Here is a 22,324-nt window from a genome sequence, read left to right on the forward strand (position 1 = left end):
GGTACCTACTACCTAGATCGGCTAGATCAGTGTTTCCCAACTGGTGTTCCGCGGAACCTAAGGGTTCCCTCAGCCGGTGCCAAGGGTTCCGTGAGAAATTTGGGAAAATATAAATTTATTAATAATAATTTTGATTTGAATTATGATTCTAACATAGAATAGCTCCAAAAATTATATGGGGGTTCTACAAAACGTTCAAGCTCCTGCAAAGGTTCCGTGAGTAAAAGAAGTTGGGAAACACTGACCTAGATACCCGTTTTAAAAAATCAAAACTACAACATTATTTCTAACAAAATATATATAATATAATATTACCTATGTTTGCTTCAAGAACTAAAATATTAGTGCCGGATATTACATAAAAAAATGCATTCATTTAATGGTTCACTATAACTTAATAGATCAATCAATAAGTTACTAAATGACCTTTGTTTAAGAGACCATTAATTGACATTAATTGAAATATATTTGAAGATTGTTTGTGAAATCCGACATAAATTTAATTATTAATTTATAATTCATGATGCAGAGAAGATATCTTTTCTACGACTCGACATCGTGTTACGTGTTATAATAAATTCAAATAATTAAATATTCTCTTCATAGGCCTGTAACAAGTATAAATAAAGCACTACCTATAAGTTTCTATACTGATCTAGACGATCTAGTGCTCTGCTGCTCTAGTGTCTAGTCTAGTATAAATAAAGTATGTAACAAACCTATTTAGATTATTAAATTTATATTTATGATGATTAGCTTATATTTTCTAATATCTTTGATAACATTGATAATAACTACGATAAGCTTGTTCTGTGATATTAGTTCGCGATAATACCATAGATAATAATTATCACTGAATACCACGGTCTTGGAAATATTCTAAGACCATATTTGATACCGTCAGATTAGCGCGAAAAAAAATGAGGTTATGTCATGTATTTAATATTTTCATAAGCCAATGATAAAATATAAAGAGATTCATTTATTCATTATATCTATATAGTTTAATAAATTAGTACAATTTTGAATTTTAAAGATAGATAAAGGTTTAAGATAGACAATAGAGAAATACACAATAATAATAATCATAGTAAAATTGTTGTAGATAATTGATATAATATAGTAGCTAGGTATATACCTATTTTGATTGTTTAATTTGTTGAATTCTTTTTTATTTACTTATATCTGTACATCTGTTTCAAACGTATACAGGTGTGATTTAGATAACACGTCCCGTGTATTAAGATAATCAAGTAAGTGTATTGCTTTTACTGCTTTTTAACTACATTATAACATTTTATAAATAATTCATTAAAAAATAATAGATAAATTATTTCATGACCATGGTGATTGACATCAATAACACATTTTAAGCATAATATAAACTTTTTAATTTAAAAATTACATCTAATTAACTTATTAATAAATCTTCTAAAAATCAGTTTTATTACTTCAAAATATATTAAATAGTCCTAAATAAACATTGTTACTAAATTTAATAATTGCAGATTTTTAAAAATGTATTTGAAATTAATTTTATTAATACCCAATAGTACTATATAGCAACAAGTATGAAATAATACAAGTCAGTTATAAAAACATGTCTATAATCTTTAAATTTATTCAACTGATCTTACTCTATACTTCCTTATTATTTTCTACCTACTTATTAAACTATTAAACTTGATTGGATTAATGTTAAATAGTATTTGATCTGACTTTTCAATGTCAACCTTTGGAATCTATTTTTAATATTATCGGTTTTAGTGAAACTATTATAACATTATCAAGTAAAAGTAATATTTTTAATTGTTATTAGCAAATGCCTACTCTAAATTATTAAGAATTTTATAATATTAAAAGTGAAAATTATGTTTTATTTTCAAAAAAACAAAATTTTTATCATTATTTTAAATATAATTTCATATTTTAGATTGGTATTTAAATTTAAATATAAAACTATCATTAAATTTATTTTTATTTTATCGGAATATAAACATCAAACAATTAAAATTTAATAAAAAAATAATATAGTATAGTTGACATTTTCAGACTACAGTCAGTTTCAGACCTATAAAAAATCAGTAAATTACCAAGTTGAACTCTGTAGTGTGAACTATATTTTGATAGATTAATTATTAAAATTTATGGTTCTAACTTATTTTAATGGGTATTTTTTTTTTTTCATTATATGTCTGAAGACATAGGATACAGATGCAAATTAAATTAAAGTACTAAATACAAAAATACAAATTTACAAATTAATATTAAGTAATTTTAATTATTAATGATTATTCATTTTTATTCATTTTTATTCATTTTTAGACAAGTTTTTACCCTGATTAGAGTTGAAAAAAATCAAATGTTTTTCATTTATTTATCAATATTAACATTTGGTGTACTGGTGCAAAAAGCAAAAGTTTTTCTTGTACGTTGGAACGTAAAATTAGGAACATTAAGATAGATTGAAGACAACATTTTAGGACAGTCCATTTTAGTATTTAACAAATTATATATACGATGGTACATCACACTATTGTCCTATAGTAAATTCGGTAGCTATCATGGTTAGTGGTAATTTGTCTTAATGTGATTTTAGTGTCAACAAATATATAAAAATCGATTTTTACTTTTTCTAATTTTTTTATTAAATAATCTAGTTTTGGATTCCAAATCAATGACCAGTGTTCTATAATAAACCATACAAGTGAAAAATCCAAATACACAGTGGTTTATTACATGTTAATTATGAATATGTTCAGTAAATGTTAAATCCTAGGAAAAAGTAATACTTACGTTTTAGGCTAGTAAAAGTTTTAAAACTGCAAGCCTATACTTAACCTATCAGGCATGCAATTATGGTTGTACAAATTAGTATGACTGGATGGAAAAATAATCTGGTTGTAAATAGAATAAGCAAAAACTCTTAAAAAAATTCCTCTAATTAGATCTAAAGCAGTTTTACCCAACTGGTGTTTTGCAGAACCTAAGGGTTCCGTCAGCCAGTGTCAAGGGTTCCATAAGAAATTTGAGAAAATATAAATAAATTAATAATATTTTTGATTTGAATTATGATTCTAACATAGAATAGCTCCAAAAATTATATTTTATATAGAATAGGTCTATAAAGTGAAGAGTATAGAGACACTGACATTGAAACCTAAGATTTTTAATGCTCTATTTATGGTAACATTAGTATAATGTTTAAAAGAAAGTTAGGATGAGTATAATATAATTCAAGATCTTGGAGTTGAATATCACTCTGAAAATAAAAATGAACTAGGTATTAGTTAATAAAAATAATAGTTAATAATATATTGACCTTTTGTCCAATATTAAGGTAACTTTATTATTTGTTTAATCACGAGTAATGTAAGATTTACTAAATTAGTCATTTTATAAATTCTATAAAAAGAAAAAATTTGTTTTTTACTAAATCATCTTAAACCAATGATAATTTTTTATATTAATTATTAATGTATTGCTCTTTTCAAGCGCTTTTTTAAAACGCATTTTTAGTATTATTGAGGGTTTTTGCACTAAACAACAATTAGAAATAAGTAAAAAAAATGTTGACAATATATTAAATAAAGATAAATTTTAAAATTCATAAATTGCTGGATTAAAATGTTTTCATTTTTGCTAGTTACTTTTGAATTAGAAAATAATACTATTACTTTTATATTTTGGTAACAGTAAGTAATTTAATTATATTTTAATTAATAATGTGACCTAGTTACCTTTTAAAAGTAACTTACCCAACATAACATGACTGTTTGAAATCTGAAAAAGAAATTATTTAACACTTACTCAAGTTGAGAGTTAATTCAATTTTGGTGACTCAACCGCTGATAATGTCTAATTCATCTTTGTACGCTTTGAGAATCAGAAAGTGTCAATTTTATGTAAATATTTTATGTCATATAATGGATATTATCGAATAGGTATTATTTATTTTAACAAATTGTAATCTCTCCAAGAAATAAGAAGTGAACTAGACATAAGTGGGTTAGGCTTTAGAAAAATCAGATATAATGAAATCAACTTAAGAGCAATTTTCAATACACTCAGAAATGTATGAAATACATGAGAAAAAGATAATATACTACTTAAAATGATAGATTTTTCAAGCCAGAATCCATAGTGTATTAAATTATGTAATTGATACTATGTATATTGTATAATGTAGTTATGGATGATTAATTCAAAGATTATTGATTGATGTGTTTAATTAGCTTTAATGAACAACTAAATAATAGCTTTCTTACCCATCTATTGGTTTTAACTATTTATAACAATTTAGTAATCAAGTGATTATCTACTGATTATAATAATATATAATTGGATAATAATAACAGCATGTCCCAAAAATAGATTAGCTAACATGTTTAAAATATTAAACCATAAGTATTTATATAAATATAGAATTTATAACAAAAAACTACAATTTATAATTCAACACTAATAATTTATTTTGTTGGTACAGGAAGCAAGTCAATAATTAATCAGGAATTAAATTATATAAGTTATATAGTATCATGACCTCAAATATTATGGTTATTTATTTGTTTATTTATTTATTTATTATTTTTTTTTTTTGTGGCTAAATCAACAAATAGAATAATATTTCATACATTTTTATAAGTATTTACTTAATATTTAAAAATTTAAATATGATATATTTAGTTGAAATATGTTCATATCACCTTATTTGATTAGAAATAATTATAATTATGTAGGTAATGGTTGTTTTAAAAGATGCTGAGTAACATAACAAAAAAAAGTATTTTATATTAAGATTTAATATTAATATTATTATTTGTCTTAATAATTGTATGTACCCTATAATTGTATTGACTATATTATTGTTAATATTAGTTTATATTTTATACTATACAATATGCATAATGACTAATCATTATACATTTATTTTAAAAACAATAAACGATATCCCGAGTATAGTGTAATTTTTCTACCTAATAAATAGTATTAGTTATCATTGTTAGTATAATCAATATTCAATGCCATTGTATATAAAAGCAGATTATAAATATTTAATGAATCAATACATTTGAAAAAAAAAATCATGTATAGTTCTATCTTTTTAAGAAAATTAAAGGATTTAGACCCCTGGATCATACTTTTTCATAGTTATAGCCTTGTAGGGCAAAACATTTAATAGGGATAATTTTCCTCCTTAAATAGACTTTTTTTATTTTTTAAATAATCATTATTTAATAAACATTTTATACTTATTATTATTACTAGTTTATCTTATAATATTAAACTATCTATTAGAAGTCAATATTTTAAATTATTTATTGATACCTAAAGTTATTAATTTTTTAATTGGTCTTGATTCTGAATTTTCCCTCCATTTATACCAAATTCCTAAACCGATTATGTCAATATATTTATAAACTTGGAAATTGTTACCAATATATTTCATTGTTTTTTATCCTAATATATCATATTATTATTTTTTTTTAATCATTTACAAACATTAGCTAAACAGTTAATCTTTTTTAATATAAGCGTCTAGATTTATTTTGTGCGTTTGAGGTCATGAACTTATATTAATTATAACTATTAACAAGCTAGAAAAATAACACAAGCAAAAATTATTTTTATATTTTGGTCAGTTCTTATTTTTGCATGTTATTTTCATTTTCAGTTTTAACATAACTAGATTTCCTTGGAAATACTGGAGAATTGCGCCGTGATTTGTTTTCTTCTGTGGCCAAGTGTTCTGGTGATTTACTTTTTGATTTAAAGTGCATTTTAGTTGCCAAATGTCTAAATCTGTATTACAATATTTGCTTAATATTTAGTTATTCAATTCTAATATTATAAACATGTGTTGTATAACTGACCTTACAGGAACATCATTGCCTTCTTTATCATCAAACACTCCTTGAAATAAAAATGCTAATGGCCAACTTATCCATGAACTCCTAAAAGTATAACAATATAATATTTTAATTTTATAGTTGTTAAATAAACATTTTTACCTGGTTGTGGAATATTACATATATTCATTAACATTCCCCATAATTACTATGACTAATATATTTATAAAATTATATAATTATTTGTATTAATTATTAATATATGAAATATTCAAAGTAGAGTATAATTATAAAATAACTTATATCGATCATGTAATATAAATGTTTAAATAAATCATCATAAATTTATAAACAAGTTATATAATCATACAAGATAAATAAAGAATCACATCCTTCAAGAATATCTACTGTTTTTAAATGTTTAGATCTTCTTCACAATTCACTACATGTATATCAATTATTAATAATTTTTTGTAGATTATTATTATTACTATCATTATTATTTCTTACGCTGGTTGTGTCATTGTATCTTCTGTATCACTTGTAGATGTAGATAATGGATCATGGATATCATCATCCATTGAACTTAAATGAGTATGTCTGCGAGATCCAGGGGATGATCGAGCAATTATTGGATTATATATTTTCGGATCACTGACCATTCGAACAAAAAATGATCTCCTATAGGCCAAATCATCCTTCTTTTTACGTTCCGATAACTCAAACACTTCATCCACTTGCTCCTATTTCACATTTAATACATTTTTATAGAACAAGTAATTTATAATTATTCAGAATTAAATTTGTAGGAGGGGGTAAGAATTGTAAGAATAGGCTTCTAGTAATAGTAATGTAAGATTAATTTAAAAGTTTTAAAATGTTTATACTGTATAGTAAATAATAATATACATTGGTACAAAAGTTTTTAGTTTCTACAAATTATATTTTTTTAAGTGTAAAAAAAATAACTTAAGTGATTAATTGTTTTATTTAGATATCTAATTTTATCAAAAATCTAACTTCATTTTTTTCAAAATCTGAACTTAAATTGCTTTAAAAAAAGTTATGCCTCGTATTTTTTTAATTTCTACAAAATATACAACTTATGAAGTATTTTGTTTTAAAAATATAAGCTTTTTGACTGAGCATAACATTTTTAACAACGTCTATAGTTAAAAAATCTAAATGAATTAGAAAATTTTAAATGTGCATAAATTACTCAAAATTAGTCTAATAAATATTTTGAAATAGAAATCGTTATACCAATATTTTTTTTTATCATTCAATTATGCAAAAACTTATTGAATTACATTCTAGATTGAACGTTAAAATTAAAAACGACAAAATTAAATAATAATATATAACTCATCGCTGTATAATTAGTACATATTCATCGTTCCTCTCATAATATTCATGTTGTACAAGTACACAAATATGAAAATAGGTAGTGTTAATATTTAAATTTATATAATTCTATACTTAGAAAAGTGTCTTATACTCTTATGCTATAATAGATAAAAAAATTTTAACCTATTTAAACAATTCACATATTCACATAAATTATATTTACTAACTTCTCGTTTTTCTGTGAGTTCTTGTTCGTTGTACACGACTGTTACTGCTGTTTCTTTTATAATTTTCCAGGCGTAATCTAGGTTTCAATATAATTTAGTTAAATTTCAAGTCATAGGTATAAAGTACAGTTACATAAATTAAGTATTGTTTTTCATAATTTAAAGAGTTTAGTTGTTATGATGAGAGAAGAAAAGATCAAAAATGTATGAATAATATGCTTCAAAAAATGCTCACGAGAATAAAACTGTTATTCAATTGGAATTAAAAATCATAAAAATTAATTTTTCTAGTACTAATTTGTTATTTTGAAAAATTATTTTATCTCGTTAATTTCTGTTCTATTAAATTTAAATAGTTTGCACTAATGATGACTGATTGAATAGTAGGTACTTTACAAAAAAAAAACTTAAAATGTTACTGATTACAGTCAATTGTTTAATTTATATATTATATCTTTGTTTGTTTTGTATTACCAATATCATCTTCTGTAGCATGCTCTGCAACTACGCAAAACCTGATGACATACTTGTCGTGTACTAATGATGGAACCATGTGAAGTTTTCCTGATTCGTTAATGGTTTCTAAGAGCTTTTTATTTAGTTTATTTGTCGGATCGTCTTTCAGACGGAAACAAACTAACCCCATCTATTTTTTTTTTAATGAAAATGTTAATTTTATATAATGGTAAAACATTAAATTTAATATATGTCAATAATTATTACCTTCACATCGTTTAAGACTTCATACATATTATCGCTTCTGACTAATCTTTCAAAACGTTTTGCTAGTTGACAATGGTGTCTAATATATTTTTGAAGTCCTGAAATTCCGTATGTGCGTAGCACAAACCAAAGCTTCAGTGATCTAAATTTTTGTATTCAAAATAATTAATAAATTTGTACAAATACGAATCGTTTTATACTAATATAAATATACCTGAAACGTCTACTCAATGGTATACCCCAGTGTCTATAATCTACAGCACCAGCATAACCATGTTGTAAATAAAGAGGATCGACCACCAAAGCACAAGTTAATTTAAATCGATCTTTTACCCAAAGACATGAACAATCAAAATTTGTTAACAACCACTTATTTGTGTTAAGGTTAAAAGAGTCTGCATATTGTACACCATTCATTAGAGACCGAAACTCAGGACATATGAATGCACTTCCTGCATAAGCAGCATCAACGTGTAACCAAACAGTTTCAAATTGCTGACATACTAGACCAATTTCGGGTATATTATCAAATGAACAACATGACGTTGTTCCTAATGTAGTAGAAACGAAAAACGGTATCAATCCCATCGCCTCGTCTTGTTCCATCACCTACAACATGCGTTAATTTATATATATTTAACTTAGTATATATGGCTAACGAACTTGTCTTAACGTAGCCCCTCTTAAACTGTTATTCTCGTCAGGCTCAAGTATACGTAATTTAACAAATGCCATCATAGCCCCTTTTTCCACGCACGAATGTGATTCTTTAGAACAGTAAGCCATTAGTTTTGATAATAAAACACCTTCTTCAATAAATGGGTGAAGTTTTCGTAATCGTTTAATTGCTTGAGCTCGAGCTGCTAGCATACAAACAAATATGCACTCACTTGCTGAACTCTAAAAAAAAAAAATAGTGTTTGTGATATATTTTTATTTTTTATGACTAAATCAAATTGTTTGAATTTTTCACCTGAAGTACTCCACCGCCTTTTCCGTTGTGTACTTCGGTTTCGCTATCGCCTTGTCTCGCAGAATTAATAGTTTTTGATGCTTCTTCTGAAAATGTTAAAAACTCTTCTGGTAATCCTATGGCTTTACCGAGCCAATCCAAAACTATAGTTTCCAATTCGGTACACGAAGGACTTGCAGCCTTTATAAATTAAAATATATTATATAAAAATATATATATAGTGTTGGTTACTTACCCATGAAAACCCAATACATGCTATAGAATCAGATAGCATGTCTGCTAAAATTGAAGGAAATGAATTACCAGAGGGAAAATAAGCATGAAATCTTGGATGTTGCCAATGTGTCACCTAGTAAACACAAAAATTAAGAATGTCTTATATTTCTGTTACAGATTTGGTACCATACTTCTGTTTGGATTTGAAAACAAAAAGCTGATAAAATATTGAAAAGTAAGTTTATATTAATGTCCAATTTCTACTTAGTTTTTAACTATATTTAAAAATATTTTATTCTATTTAAATCTCGGTATTAGTGTAAAAGTAATTTATGTTCAACGATAGCTACTAATTATAATATATACAAATGTTTTACTCCTGGCATAATAATATTTTCAACGTCTTTCATTATTGCATCAAATGCCTCCGGATGTACAGGTGCTTCCAGTGGGATTTGATTTTTTAACCATCCAGGGTTTACTGTTGGTGTCACTCTTCTGTGTTTTATTGTCTCTAAATATTCACAAATATAGTCCACCATTTCCTTGCCATGCTTGCGAAATTGTTCCGTATCCATTTTATAAATTTTTCCTTTAAATTAAATAAAACATTTAATAAACACTTTTATTAATATTATTCAAATGCATTTGATTTCGTTAAGGATGTAAAACTAATTGATTTCTCTCGGAGAATGATAATATTCTATGTTGTCATGTGCATGAAGGAAATATTAGATTGACGAAACCACTGCAAGTCAACAACAGATTTTTCACCTTTTTATATTTATTCAATTTTTTCATTTCTTATTTATTAAAGAGATGTTTTTCTGAAAATTTAAGGGTACCTATATTTTAATTAATATTGCTTTATTTGACAAGTTTAAGTAGCACCAGTTGTTAACAAAACTTGTAATGAATAAATCAAATTAATTCATATCGGAAAATAATCGATAGAAGATCATTAAAATCACAATAATTGAACTTTTCGAAAATGTCCTACAAATAATTAATGTATTTCAAACAGAATTTGCCTGTTAGTGAAAATACAGTTAAAATTATTTAACAAATTAGAAGTATACCTACATGATAAGTCAGGAAATCATTACACATTTTCAAAATAATTACTTATATTGGCTATGGAAATTAAATAATATTGCCAACAACGCCAACACATTATATAACCTAATGCTTATTGAATTATACTATTAATTATACTATTAAAAATACGGTTACAATTTAATTTTTAAGCTGAAAATATTTTCATAAAAGTATTCATTGGTGTTATTTCATTTTTGAATTTTGATCATATTATATGTATCTATGTTATATTAAATATTATGTAGCAAAATATCCAAATATCATTTACTCGTGTCGCGAAACTTTTATAAGTCCCTAGAGAGAGGGCTACTTTGATTTGTATTTTTAATAAATGAAAAACTACTTACATAAATAAGTACTAGGTACATAAAAATAAATATTACATTTAGTACAATGAATTAACCTTTTTTTAACTATCGAAAGTCTACCAAATTGTTTAACAAAATTTATTATTTTTAATTTTTATCTATTCAAGTAAAATATTAACATTAAATTTTTAAAACATAATTAAAGATAATTTCTAGATTCTTAAAGAAATTTAAGTAATTTATATAAGGTTTTAATCAAGAGAATGTATTATGTATGTATTAATTTTTAAGTTATTATTTATTATTTATTTTATACTAATTCAACAATTAACGATAATAACTATAAGGATACTAACCATCTACCATGTACAGTTTCACACTTACACTTATTATAATTTAAATAATGTTGGTGTAAAATTGTCATGCAGGTATCCAATTAATACGCCAACTTCTAAACTGTGGTGACACCACCGGTCGACTTCCCCACTCACGCCTCCTAATTCCTTACCTCTATCAAATTTTCTATAAAAAGATTATACAAATTGTAAATTGTCATATTTTTAATAAAATTAATCCGATTACTGATTGGTGTTTATGTGTAGAGGGAATATTACCAATATCCAGCACTTCGAAACAGCCTCGACTACATACGAAATAAATTAATAATTTTATAACATTTTACTAAATTGTATACCAATTCATATGATACTCTTGGCCTAAATTTCTCCTATATAAAGGTATATTATCAATTCTTATATACATATATGATGTATATATTAATTATACATATTTTTTTTTTATTGGCACCGCAACTATTATTTCGTATTTTTGCATAACCATATTATCGCATATTTATCACATTACTTTTAAATATATAGATTGTTCCACCGCTGACCTATCCGCCTACCGAGTTTTAGGAATTTCTAAAGTTTGATTACAGCTACAGCTACTGTACGGTTAAAATAATTCAAATCAATTATATTTTCTACCAATATTTGTTCTAATTTATCACAAAAATAAAAAAAAATACGACCAAACATTCATAACCAGCTCATATTTTGGGCGGCCCACCGAGTTTTCCTCGGTAACTCTCCAGACCAATCCGGCCCTAAATTCATTATTCTATTAAAGTTATTATTTTTTGATCATTTATATAATTCTGGGCACATCAAATGTGTATAGTATAACTCCGTATAGTATGTTATATTAACTGTAAGCTTTTTTTTTTCAAAAAATTCTGAAAATTTTGTATAAAACATTGTTAGTTTTAGATATTACTTTAACATTTCCAACATGTATACCATTTCACAGAGAAAACATGCATTATTTACTATCTTGTAATATAATTTAAAACTATTTTTTATAATTCTTTTATTAAATATTTAAAATATTATGAAAATGTGGAATTTTAATTTAATCATATTTTGCACTGTATAAATCATTTATATATTTTATATGTTTACGCATAACACGCACTAATTTAAAAGCAGTAATTTCATTTTTCTAATTAATTATAATATTACAAATACAATATAACATATTACTAATATAATACATCATATCATAAAGTTACATAATTTCAAAATAATCAAATAATTTATTTTTATTTTTGTTCTAATACTTACAGAATATATATTACAATGTTATTTATTTATATAGATATGCATATGCCTATTATTATAATGTACAAATTGTACAATAAGCCTTAATTTGAAATAATTTGTATAAAATATGAATTTGTCATCAACAATTTTGTTTTCGATGAATATTTTTAAAACAAAAGAATTTAAAAAAAAAACTGATCATTTTGTATTTTTATAATTTGCTTAAAAAATAAATATCAAATATATATTATTTGATTATTATATATTTATATACGAATACATCATATATCTGAGAGGGTGTACTTACTATGATATACTTCGAATGCAGCGCGTCCAAACTGCTGGAGGTATAGAACAGTTGTGGAAGGCTCTCGAAACGACTGCCTGTAGCGTGAATCTAGCGGCCAACATTTAAATCCAAGATGAATAGTATACACCGTTTTTCGATGGCAAATTGTATTATTATTTTATACAATATTGCCAATTTTTATTTTACTTTCTTTTTATCACGTTTTAAAAATTTTTCACCTATAATGAATATACTCGTAACATATAAGTATTAAAACAATTTCTTTTTCAATCATATAATATTGTATTGTACCATATTTGTTTAAGTTTTTATTCCCAGTAAATCAATCTTTTAATTAATTTAAATAAAACGATGTCTTTAAATAATAAATCACGCTGTTTAAGCTATTAGTTATATTTAATATGAAACATTACATAAACAGGCTAGGATTCCCTTTAATCCTCTGACTTGAGGATGGAATGGGACACGTATCATAACACAAACTTAGTATTAAATCATAATATTTATTATAAAATGTAAAAGTTAAGTATTTAATGAAAGTAATATTATTTATTATGTTGGTTCCTACACGATCCCACAACTTATTTTGTCTCACAATTACTAAATTAATAAATGTATAAACTACAGGGAGGCAAAAGGGACATTTGCCCCGAGCGTAAGTGTTTTGGAAGTGATACATTTTTAATTGATCAAATATTATGCAAGAGTGTGAACAAAAAAAAAAAAAAGAAAAAAATATTGTTATTACTGTTATTCGATATTTGTCATTTAAATTGTTTTATGTGTGTTTCATAGGCGTGCGCACGGGGCGAGCCCGGGCTCGACCAGAATCTTTTTAGGGGCATAGTAAAATTTCAAATTTGTGTATATTATATTTAACTCATTATATTCATGGAGATCGTGAAAATTGTATTTGTTGTAATAGTGAAATAAAATAAAAATATTTGTGTACCACCACATAATTTTTATTGATTTATTTATCTGACTAAAACATTGTGCACTAAATTTCAAAATATGTACCTATAGTATGACTAAAGAAGTACTAAAGAGTCTATACTCTATAGTATAGACAATGGCCTATCGCCTATGGAAAATAAGAAAATTCATTTATCAATTATTACATAATTACCTACTAAGTTTATATGCATAGTTAGATATAAAAACATGCATTACGTATGTATTAATATAATATGTAATTTTATTTTTAACTTAAAAAATATACAAGTACCTACTTATGCCTATAGCACATTAATGTCGTATACACATAGCACATACAACTTGATTCAATATTTGTATAGGTATATACATATTATACAGTTTTAAATTTACAATTATTACAATTAGAACGTATGTACCTAGTATGTTAATATGTCAAAAAAATTAAGGGCACTGTTCAAGTATTGGGGCACTAATTTTTCCAGGCTCGACCGGAAATTAAAGTCTGCGCACGCCTATGGTGTGTTTATATATAATATTATTTTATTGTTAATAAAGATACATTTAGTAAGATGAATCAATGCTTAATATATACTTCATAAATAACTACAAATATAGGAGTTACTTACTATTTATTAGTTAGTTAAATATAAAGATTTTACATAATAAGTATTCCATCTTCCAACACTATTAAAAAAAGATCATTATTTCAAATAGATAATTTCTATAAGAAGAACATTTTTACGTAGCTATAATATTTGTATGAAATGGAAATGATTAACTGAAATACCGAGCATAACGAGGAAAATAATTTTGCACCCCTCACTCCCCCCCCATATATTAACCTTTAATACGCCTCTGATAAACTATAACATGTCATTTTGTCCCTATACTACGAATAATTTCAATTTTATTAGTATAAAAATTGTTAACATTTTAGACTGCACTTAAGTATTTTATTCAAGAAATGGAAATAACTATTTCGTGTAACTAAAATACAATTTTGATTTATATTTTATTTAGTCTAACCAAAGATAATTAAAAATAACTAGCTAATCGTATTGAATAACTAAAATGCGTCTAATATGGTGTTCAAAAATATTAAGGAAACATTTTCAAAGTGTATTATACGTAAATCATTTAATTTTTATTTATATAAATCGTGTATATAATTTATAATTAATATTAAATATTACCAGCTAACCAACATTTTAGGCGATTTGTGCGCCAGCTGAAACCATCCCTTGTCTCCGTAACATTCACGAATCAAATACAATATCACATAATTATATAACCGTCAATATTAGATGTACAATGGACACCGTGTCTCCGTGGAAGTTTGTTGTCGCTAGGGTTGTAGAAAACTCGTGCCCAAGTTTTCACAGCGAATTAACTCCCGAGAAACTTCACTTTTCTGTTAAGTATTTTAGCCGTTTTCCATTCGCTCGACCACAGAGTATATAGTACGTGTATATTATATGAGAGTGTTCTAAGGAAATTAAGGCCCTGTCTCGCTCTGTATGATGGATGTATTACATGGCAGGAAATGTTGAACAGTTATATAGTTACTTGTTGTTGTAGCTTGTTAGTGAATTTATGTGCTTTTTGATAAGAATAAAGAATATTAGAGAATCTATTACTCGACTAATGTATTCAATCATACCCAGATGATCGCAGATATTAATTTAAACAAGTTCGCCAAGTTCAATACCTATAAGTTATTCACAAACATTATTTTGATCGGCACCACGTTTACAGTTGGTGTGAATGTGTAAATTTAATTGTAAAATATAATTTTGCTATCCTATACTACGTATCTGTTTTCCGACCCATGCAATAATTTGAACAAATATAATTTTTTATATACATTACCTACTGATTCGAATCAGAAATATTATATTTTGTTATTATTTATTTAAATTACACGCGGAAACTTTAATTTTTAGTGTTCGTTGAAGTTATTTTCAGTGTACTGTATTAACCCTAATATTTTTGTCACGTCCCTTCAACTATCATAGTCCTAAATAATGCTACCAACAGGAAGATCTATAACGATTAATTCGGTGTGTGGGTGTTTGTACGTGCATATATACATATATATATAGCCATATAGGTCAAGGTTCATTGGGTAAATCGTGAAGGAATTTCCATCAACGTTTTCTAATAATATGACGCTTGCAATGTTTATATCACGAAAAATAAGAAAACGCATACAAAAAATCATTGAAAATGTTATACTGTGTATTAACATAATACTTTATGGTTCCGTACCATAATATAAACTGCCTTAGATATAAGTGAATTGTAATGGTCTGTCGCTACGAAACAATGATATGAGAATTCATTTTTATAAAATCCCCTATCCAACTGTGCTTTTCAGGATGTTTGAAGTTAGACTTGAAAATTATAATCGGTATATTTTATTAGTAGTCGGTCGTGGATGGAATGTTGACTATGCGACGATTGCTCTGGAATGCTCTTCATTTTATCTCATAAAAGTCCCGTGGCTATAATAAACCTGGACGAGTGACGCGGGCTCTTAAACTATTGATTCTCGTTCACATGCTTGTGAGATTTGTGTCGCCTGCGCGCTCAACTGTATTATCGTTACATATCTATAGCTTGAGCACATATTCTGTACAAAATCCGTCGTTTTCGTTTTGTTAGGTATATCTGCACGTGATTTATTAGATGACAATAGACAATAGTCAATAGATAATAAATGCTCTACCTTTATATTCGATTTATATGTCCTTCTAGAAATATATATGTTATAAAAATACTCGCCTGTGTGGTGTGAAGACCATTGATAATTTATCTCGAAGATCGAGTAATGTCTAAATTAGAAGTTTAACACACGTTTGGTAGTAAATTCTTAAATTTTTATTTTACAGTAGATCAACAAAAGCTATATTTCAAGGCTACTACTTCCTTAAATTCCTTACTGGAATCCCATAAATATTAAACATTTTTATGATTAAAATATGATGAAAAATTTAAAATTAAGTTTACAATTTGTATAATTGCTGCTATATTTGCACTATTTGTTATTAAATTAAAATATGAAAACATAAAAAGAAATGGTAATTGTACTTTTTTGACAAATACAATTTCTTATTTTTTCTTCATACTTGAATTTTTAATAACTAGTATATTATAATGGTCAACTGTAATTTTAATATTTTATAAATTTAAGCACAACACACAATATCAGTTAGATATCATTAAAAAAAAAAATTTGTAAACTCTCTCTGCAATATTGAAACTTTATGCTCTTTTCTAGTTTACAATACAATTATTATACAATTTTGAAAAAAATATTATAATTTATTTAAAAAAAAGTTGGTTTATCTCAAAACTGATATTTTCTTCAACGAGTTATTGATTAATTAAAAAAACCATTCTAAATAGTTATACCTAATAAAACCGTTAAATAATACAATTATATTGTAGCCACTATGTACCCACCCATTATCGAAAAAAGTTTTAGTTTTTCCTGATAATTATTGCCTAGGTTTAGTTAAATTTCCCATGAGTACTGATTACTCATTTATGTATACTAATCTATATAAACACTAAAAAATTTATTAAATCTAAATTATGTTATTAGGTATTGGTATTATATCTATATTTAATTTAATTTCTCTAATTAATCAAGTAAATATAGATGCTCTTAAATACTAAAAATTAAATTAAACAATAGTACAAAATTATTTTTTACATCAAACTAAATGTGTTAATACTAAATTTATCTATTTTAAACAGTAGACTAGACCTACATAATTCAGATGTGAGTGATGTGACGTTTAGGAGGAGAGTGGCAGGGTATACATAGGTTAGGTATTATAAACCCATAATCTATGCATAAAAGATAAAATATATTGTATAAGCCATAATGCATATAATACATGTACCTTTACGAGAAAAATTGTCCAGATAATTGATTATAGTTAAAGTCCTTTATGATTAAAGTCCTCATTACTTCGATGCAAAATTTTTATATGTACTTTTAAACAGTTTTTTTAATCATTACTTATATTTTTAAGTGAATGTGTAAAAAATGTCATCTGTATTTTGTATTTACTTCTGCAAGATCATTAGTTTAACATAAAAATATTTCCCAACCATATTTGAATTAGATTATTGTTACACTCAAATAACTTCAAAAACACTCAAGATATTTCGCATTTTTATCACCGTTCTAGATAGTACTGCTGCAGATAGTATCCATTCTAATGAAACATTTTTTCATACTTAATAGAACAAAATCTTATTTTTAATAAACAGTTGAGTGATTAATGATCATAAGAACTATAAAAAAAAAGAAGACACTTATCAAAATAGATTTATATAGAGCAGTAAATTAATTTTTTTAAATGAAAAGTAGAAAGTAGAAATTATAATACCATGACATCTATGCTATTACAATTATATTTTACTTTCTGCTTGAATAATATTATTATTTAATTATTTAATTAATAACATTCATTTTCAATCTAACATACTAATAAGTATTACTTTTTGAAAAAAAATATATTAAGTAATCATTTTGGTTCATTAAAATATTAAATATATAATCCTTCAATTTCACTCACTGAATAAAATATGTACATTTATTAACTATAATGAAACAAAAACTCAAACAGCACCTCTAATATAATTTACTCTGTAACTAAATTATAATATACAATTTTAGTCAGGGCGGGATTGAAAATTTTTGACCCATCACGGTTTCAATATTTAACCGGCCAAATAATATTTTAAATACTAATAACTATTAGACATTGTAGTACTCAATTATATAGAAAAAATAAATACATATTAATGTAAATAATAACTTATTCTATCCAATCTAACTTATCTAACCCTGACTAATACATTTAAAGACTTGAATAAATAAGAATTATATTAAAATTACTGTGGATACTAAAATGTTGTAATTTATTTAAATTCAATTTTTACACAATTTATATTTAAATTTTATCAATTACCTAGTTTCAAAGGAAATAACCTGCAATTTGCTATATAACACTTAGTAGGATCAACAATTTAACAAAAATTGTAAAATATCTAGTAAACTACTTATGGGTTTAAGTTAGATAATAGGTGTCACAATTCTCCATATTTACCACGAATCAGACATATCCTTAAAATTGTTACAACACTGTTCAACTTAACATTATTTTATTATTATTACTACATAGTTCAATATTTTTACTTCTATTAAAATGTAAATTAAAATACTTGTATTTTACAGTGGAAACTCTGAAACCTAAATGTGTATACCAGGAAGAACGTTGGACACGTTCCTTAATTACAATTGACAATTTACCAGACAATTTTGAACATTTAAAAGTTAATAACCATTCCAAAATCCGAAACATGCTTGGTTTTGCAGTAAAAAGTTTTGAAAACTCTAATCACTTAGTATGTAGTGCCAGTGGTCCATCAGTTAATAAGGCTGTAACATGTGCAGAAATATTGAAACGACAGATGCCTGAGCTTAAACAAGTCACTGGTATTGGATATAGAAAGTAAGTAACAACTTAAATCAAATATTTTAGATAAACGGTACAAGATAAATAATTATGTTTATTGTTGTAACTTAATAAGTTATAAGTATTATTTCCTATGTATACAAATTAAAAATTATAGTAATGTGATTGTTATATAAATATAATTATAAATTGAATTTTCACTGTAAATTGTGGTATGGCACCATTACAAAATAAATACTATAATACTACAAAACATTAAAATGAGAAAAAATTATATTTATTAGTGTACTAAACAATTACACTTTAATAGTTTATTTATAAATACATATTATTGTTTTAAAGTTAAAATGTAATTTGCTTTGAGAGACAATTTATAAATAGTAATATTTTTTTTTTACTTACAGTGTAAGGATGATTAAGGATGAAATGATTGATGGTAAAGTCTCTCAATCAATTACAACAAGAAGATTACCTTCAATCCATATTCTTTTATCCAAAAACCATCTTCATCCTAATTTACCTGGGTAAGCTTACAATAATCTAATATAATTCATAATTATTGGTTAATTGTTTAACTGATCTAATAAAAAAAAATTAGAAGTTAAAAAAAAAATATATTTTGTAATGTTTCCTAGTTAAATGATTAATTTTACTGTATGTCTAAAATTAATTAATTAAAATATTTTAATTTTAGATACCAAGGAGCTGATAAGGTATCCGATCATGTTAGCAGACCAGTGCCTCGCAAAACATTTGAAAAGAATGATTACCGCGGTACTAAGGAGAGTAAAATTATGGCTCTTTAATTGATGTTGTTCCATCCTCTTCAGTTCTTATACCTTGCATAATTGCATCAGGCATAGGCACAATCAAGTTTTCTTTAGCCATTAAGCTGTATTTAATCACAAATTTTGTAAACCTCTGGCATAAGTATGTTTCATTCTGTAATATTTATCATTTTATACAATTATAACCTATTACATAATTATTAATACATATTGTATCTGTAACTACTTTTAATGAAATAATAGTTTTATATTTTGAATATTTTACCTCAAATTTATTATAAATGTTTTGATGATGGTAGTATGCATGGGAAAATATCCTATACACTCGCCGACAAACAGATCCCAATTTTGCCACCGATGATTCCTTAATATTAACTCTAGAATAAATAATACTTTTAAAATTGTATAAGATATAAATATAATATTTTATTAATTAATTAATTGTTGATTTTTAATTTTAAACATTAAAATAAAAATGATGTACTATTATATAATACATAATGTTGTAAAAAAAACAACCATTATTGGTAGCTTTTCTTTTATATTATAACAGTATACTTAAGTACAAATCTTTATGACTTATATGTAGTAAAATGTATTTTATCATGTATTTAAGAAAAATATTTTAATGTAAGCTGATACTTGATAATAAACTTGCATTATATAATATCTAGTTGTGTTTCTTTTATTTAGTTTCCTTAAAATCGTCATTTTATGACTGGACAAATAATTAGGCTATATTCAATTATTATTTTCTAAGAATAGTTGATATGTGTTATTTTATTATTCAAAAGTACTATGAAAAAACTCAGCTACCAGGCAAAAAACCAAACATATTTTTAATGCATAAAAATAATAAATTAATAAAAGCTTTAAGAAAGGTAACTAGCAGGTTTATTCTGGGAATAGATATTCAACATTAACAATAATTGAATAAAACATATAAACTAAAAAGTTCATATATTTTTTCTTTTTAATGAAACCTGGTCGATAATGAGAGGAAGAAAAATGTTGTGAGCTACATTAGTGTAGACAAACATATAGGTGCCTACACAGTAATTTATATATATTTAAGCGGATTCAAAAGCCCAATAGTAGCTTTTAATATATGTATAACATAATATGAATTTAAATGAAGAAAATAACATTTTATGAATAAATACCTAATATAATTATAAAAAGACTAGTTATAGAGTAAAAATTTAAAAATATCAACTTGGTCATTATTAGTAAATCCCATGATTCAATTAAAAAGTGATAATAGAGCATAATTAGTATTTTGGAATAAGATACATTTTTTGTGAATAGTAGGTTAATTTACAAAAACACTATTTTATAAAATGCATGATAATATATGTATAAGGTGTACCTGCTAGGAAAATATTTGTTACTGTTTAATAAACAAGCAGCTCCATCTAAAGTATGGCGTGTATAATCAATAGCCGGACATTCCTTAGGAGTTTTATGTGCAGCACATAAAAATATCCACTGTTCAGTTGATGTCATTTGGCTACATGTATCTGGTAAACATTCAGTTTGTAATTCGACTGCTAACCCATTTAATTCCATACAAAACTGCCTATAAATGCAATCAACCAGCATTAATAATGTTAATTAAGACAGAAGAAATTATTTGTCACCTTAAATGTTCATATTTCCAAACTCCTTCTTCTTGAGAATCTGGCGGTGTCAATATTATATCAATATTACTCGGATCTATACGTATTTGTTGCTGAATAAACTCTTGAACAGCTAATGTACTTTCCATCTCTTCAAACGGCTCATCAGGCCATTTACGGAAGAACTACAAAACAATGTTCAAATTTAAGTAACAAAAATTTAAATAATAATTTAGGACTCACATTAGCTTTAGTTCCTGGTTTGTTTCTTTTTAATAATTTCTTTACAGATTCAGCCATCTTCATTTTCAGTGATTAACTGTTGTATGATAGAATTGTCTTTTTGTGCATAAAATATACACACTATTTCATTATAAAATTGTAATAGAATTCAAACATAAAAATAATGGTATTCAAATTTAAAATTTCCAAAGGGCTGAACAATAACCAGTTTACACTTATACAGAAAAATAGAAAACACCATTCTTTGGCCGACAATCAATACGCTATCACTATCAAACATACGGAAATGATAACGTATTAATATAGATAAAAAAAAATTATACCTAAACAAATTATACAATACAAAATTAAAAAGTACCCAAATCACAAAATAAATGAAATCTAATCGAATCTATTCTGTACCTTTTGTTTTACGAAACAGTGGTACAAAGTCAATCTGTTTAAATTGAATGAATATACAAAAACAAAACGTACATTTTATTCATAGAAATATTTGTTTCGACGCTTATTTATTCCAAAAAATATTTGTTCTAACGACTAATTGTTCGACAGTCTAATTATACTAATAACCAATTTTTTTATTAA

The 22,324-nt window shown here is 25.3% G+C and overlaps 3 protein-coding genes across 7 annotated transcripts; 1 reads left to right on the forward strand and 2 right to left on the reverse strand.

Annotated features, from left to right (window-relative positions):
• Nucleotides 1-989: 989 nt before the first annotated feature.
• Nucleotides 990-20,546, forward strand: LOC132918397 (ribonuclease P protein subunit p25). The gene is made up of 5 exons (XM_060979603.1): nucleotides 990-1,253; nucleotides 9,513-9,570; nucleotides 18,849-19,125; nucleotides 19,494-19,613; nucleotides 19,784-20,546. Coding segments are annotated over exons 2-5 (510 nt in total). The 5' UTR covers nucleotides 990-1,253; nucleotides 9,513-9,569; the 3' UTR covers nucleotides 19,896-20,546.
• Nucleotides 5,493-13,581, reverse strand: LOC132918395 (tyrosine decarboxylase). 5 transcript variants are annotated; one of them, XM_060979598.1, is made up of 13 exons: nucleotides 11,356-11,443; nucleotides 11,098-11,263; nucleotides 9,713-9,927; nucleotides 9,355-9,468; nucleotides 9,120-9,299; nucleotides 8,810-9,046; nucleotides 8,361-8,755; nucleotides 8,147-8,288; nucleotides 7,898-8,069; nucleotides 7,424-7,500; nucleotides 6,360-6,592; nucleotides 5,874-5,954; nucleotides 5,493-5,802 (listed from the first exon to the last, which is right to left on the reverse strand). In XM_060979598.1, the coding sequence occupies exons 2-13, from the start codon at nucleotides 11,105-11,107 to the stop codon at nucleotides 5,646-5,648; spliced, it is 2,013 nt and encodes a 670-aa protein (XP_060835581.1). In that variant the 5' UTR covers nucleotides 11,108-11,263; nucleotides 11,356-11,443; the 3' UTR covers nucleotides 5,493-5,645. The 5 variants fall into 5 exon arrangements, with proteins under 5 accessions (XP_060835581.1, XP_060835580.1, XP_060835583.1 ...); XM_060979597.1 differs by having other exon boundaries at nucleotides 11,324-11,429; XM_060979600.1 differs by lacking the exons at nucleotides 11,098-11,263; nucleotides 11,356-11,443 and adding an exon at nucleotides 12,653-13,581.
• LOC132918396 (MOB-like protein phocein) lies at nucleotides 19,157-22,005 on the reverse strand. The gene is made up of 5 exons (XM_060979602.1): nucleotides 21,740-22,005; nucleotides 21,518-21,681; nucleotides 21,247-21,456; nucleotides 20,143-20,254; nucleotides 19,157-20,031 (listed from the first exon to the last, which is right to left on the reverse strand). Exons 1-5 carry the CDS (start codon nucleotides 21,800-21,802, stop codon nucleotides 19,882-19,884), a joined length of 699 nt encoding a protein of 232 aa, XP_060835585.1. The 5' UTR covers nucleotides 21,803-22,005; the 3' UTR covers nucleotides 19,157-19,881.
• Between the last annotated feature and the right edge of the window lie 319 nt (nucleotides 22,006-22,324).

This window comes from Rhopalosiphum padi, chromosome 1, assembly GCF_020882245.1.
Source record: "Rhopalosiphum padi isolate XX-2018 chromosome 1, ASM2088224v1, whole genome shotgun sequence".
In the NCBI taxonomy this organism is placed as follows: domain Eukaryota; kingdom Metazoa; phylum Arthropoda; class Insecta; order Hemiptera; family Aphididae; genus Rhopalosiphum; species Rhopalosiphum padi.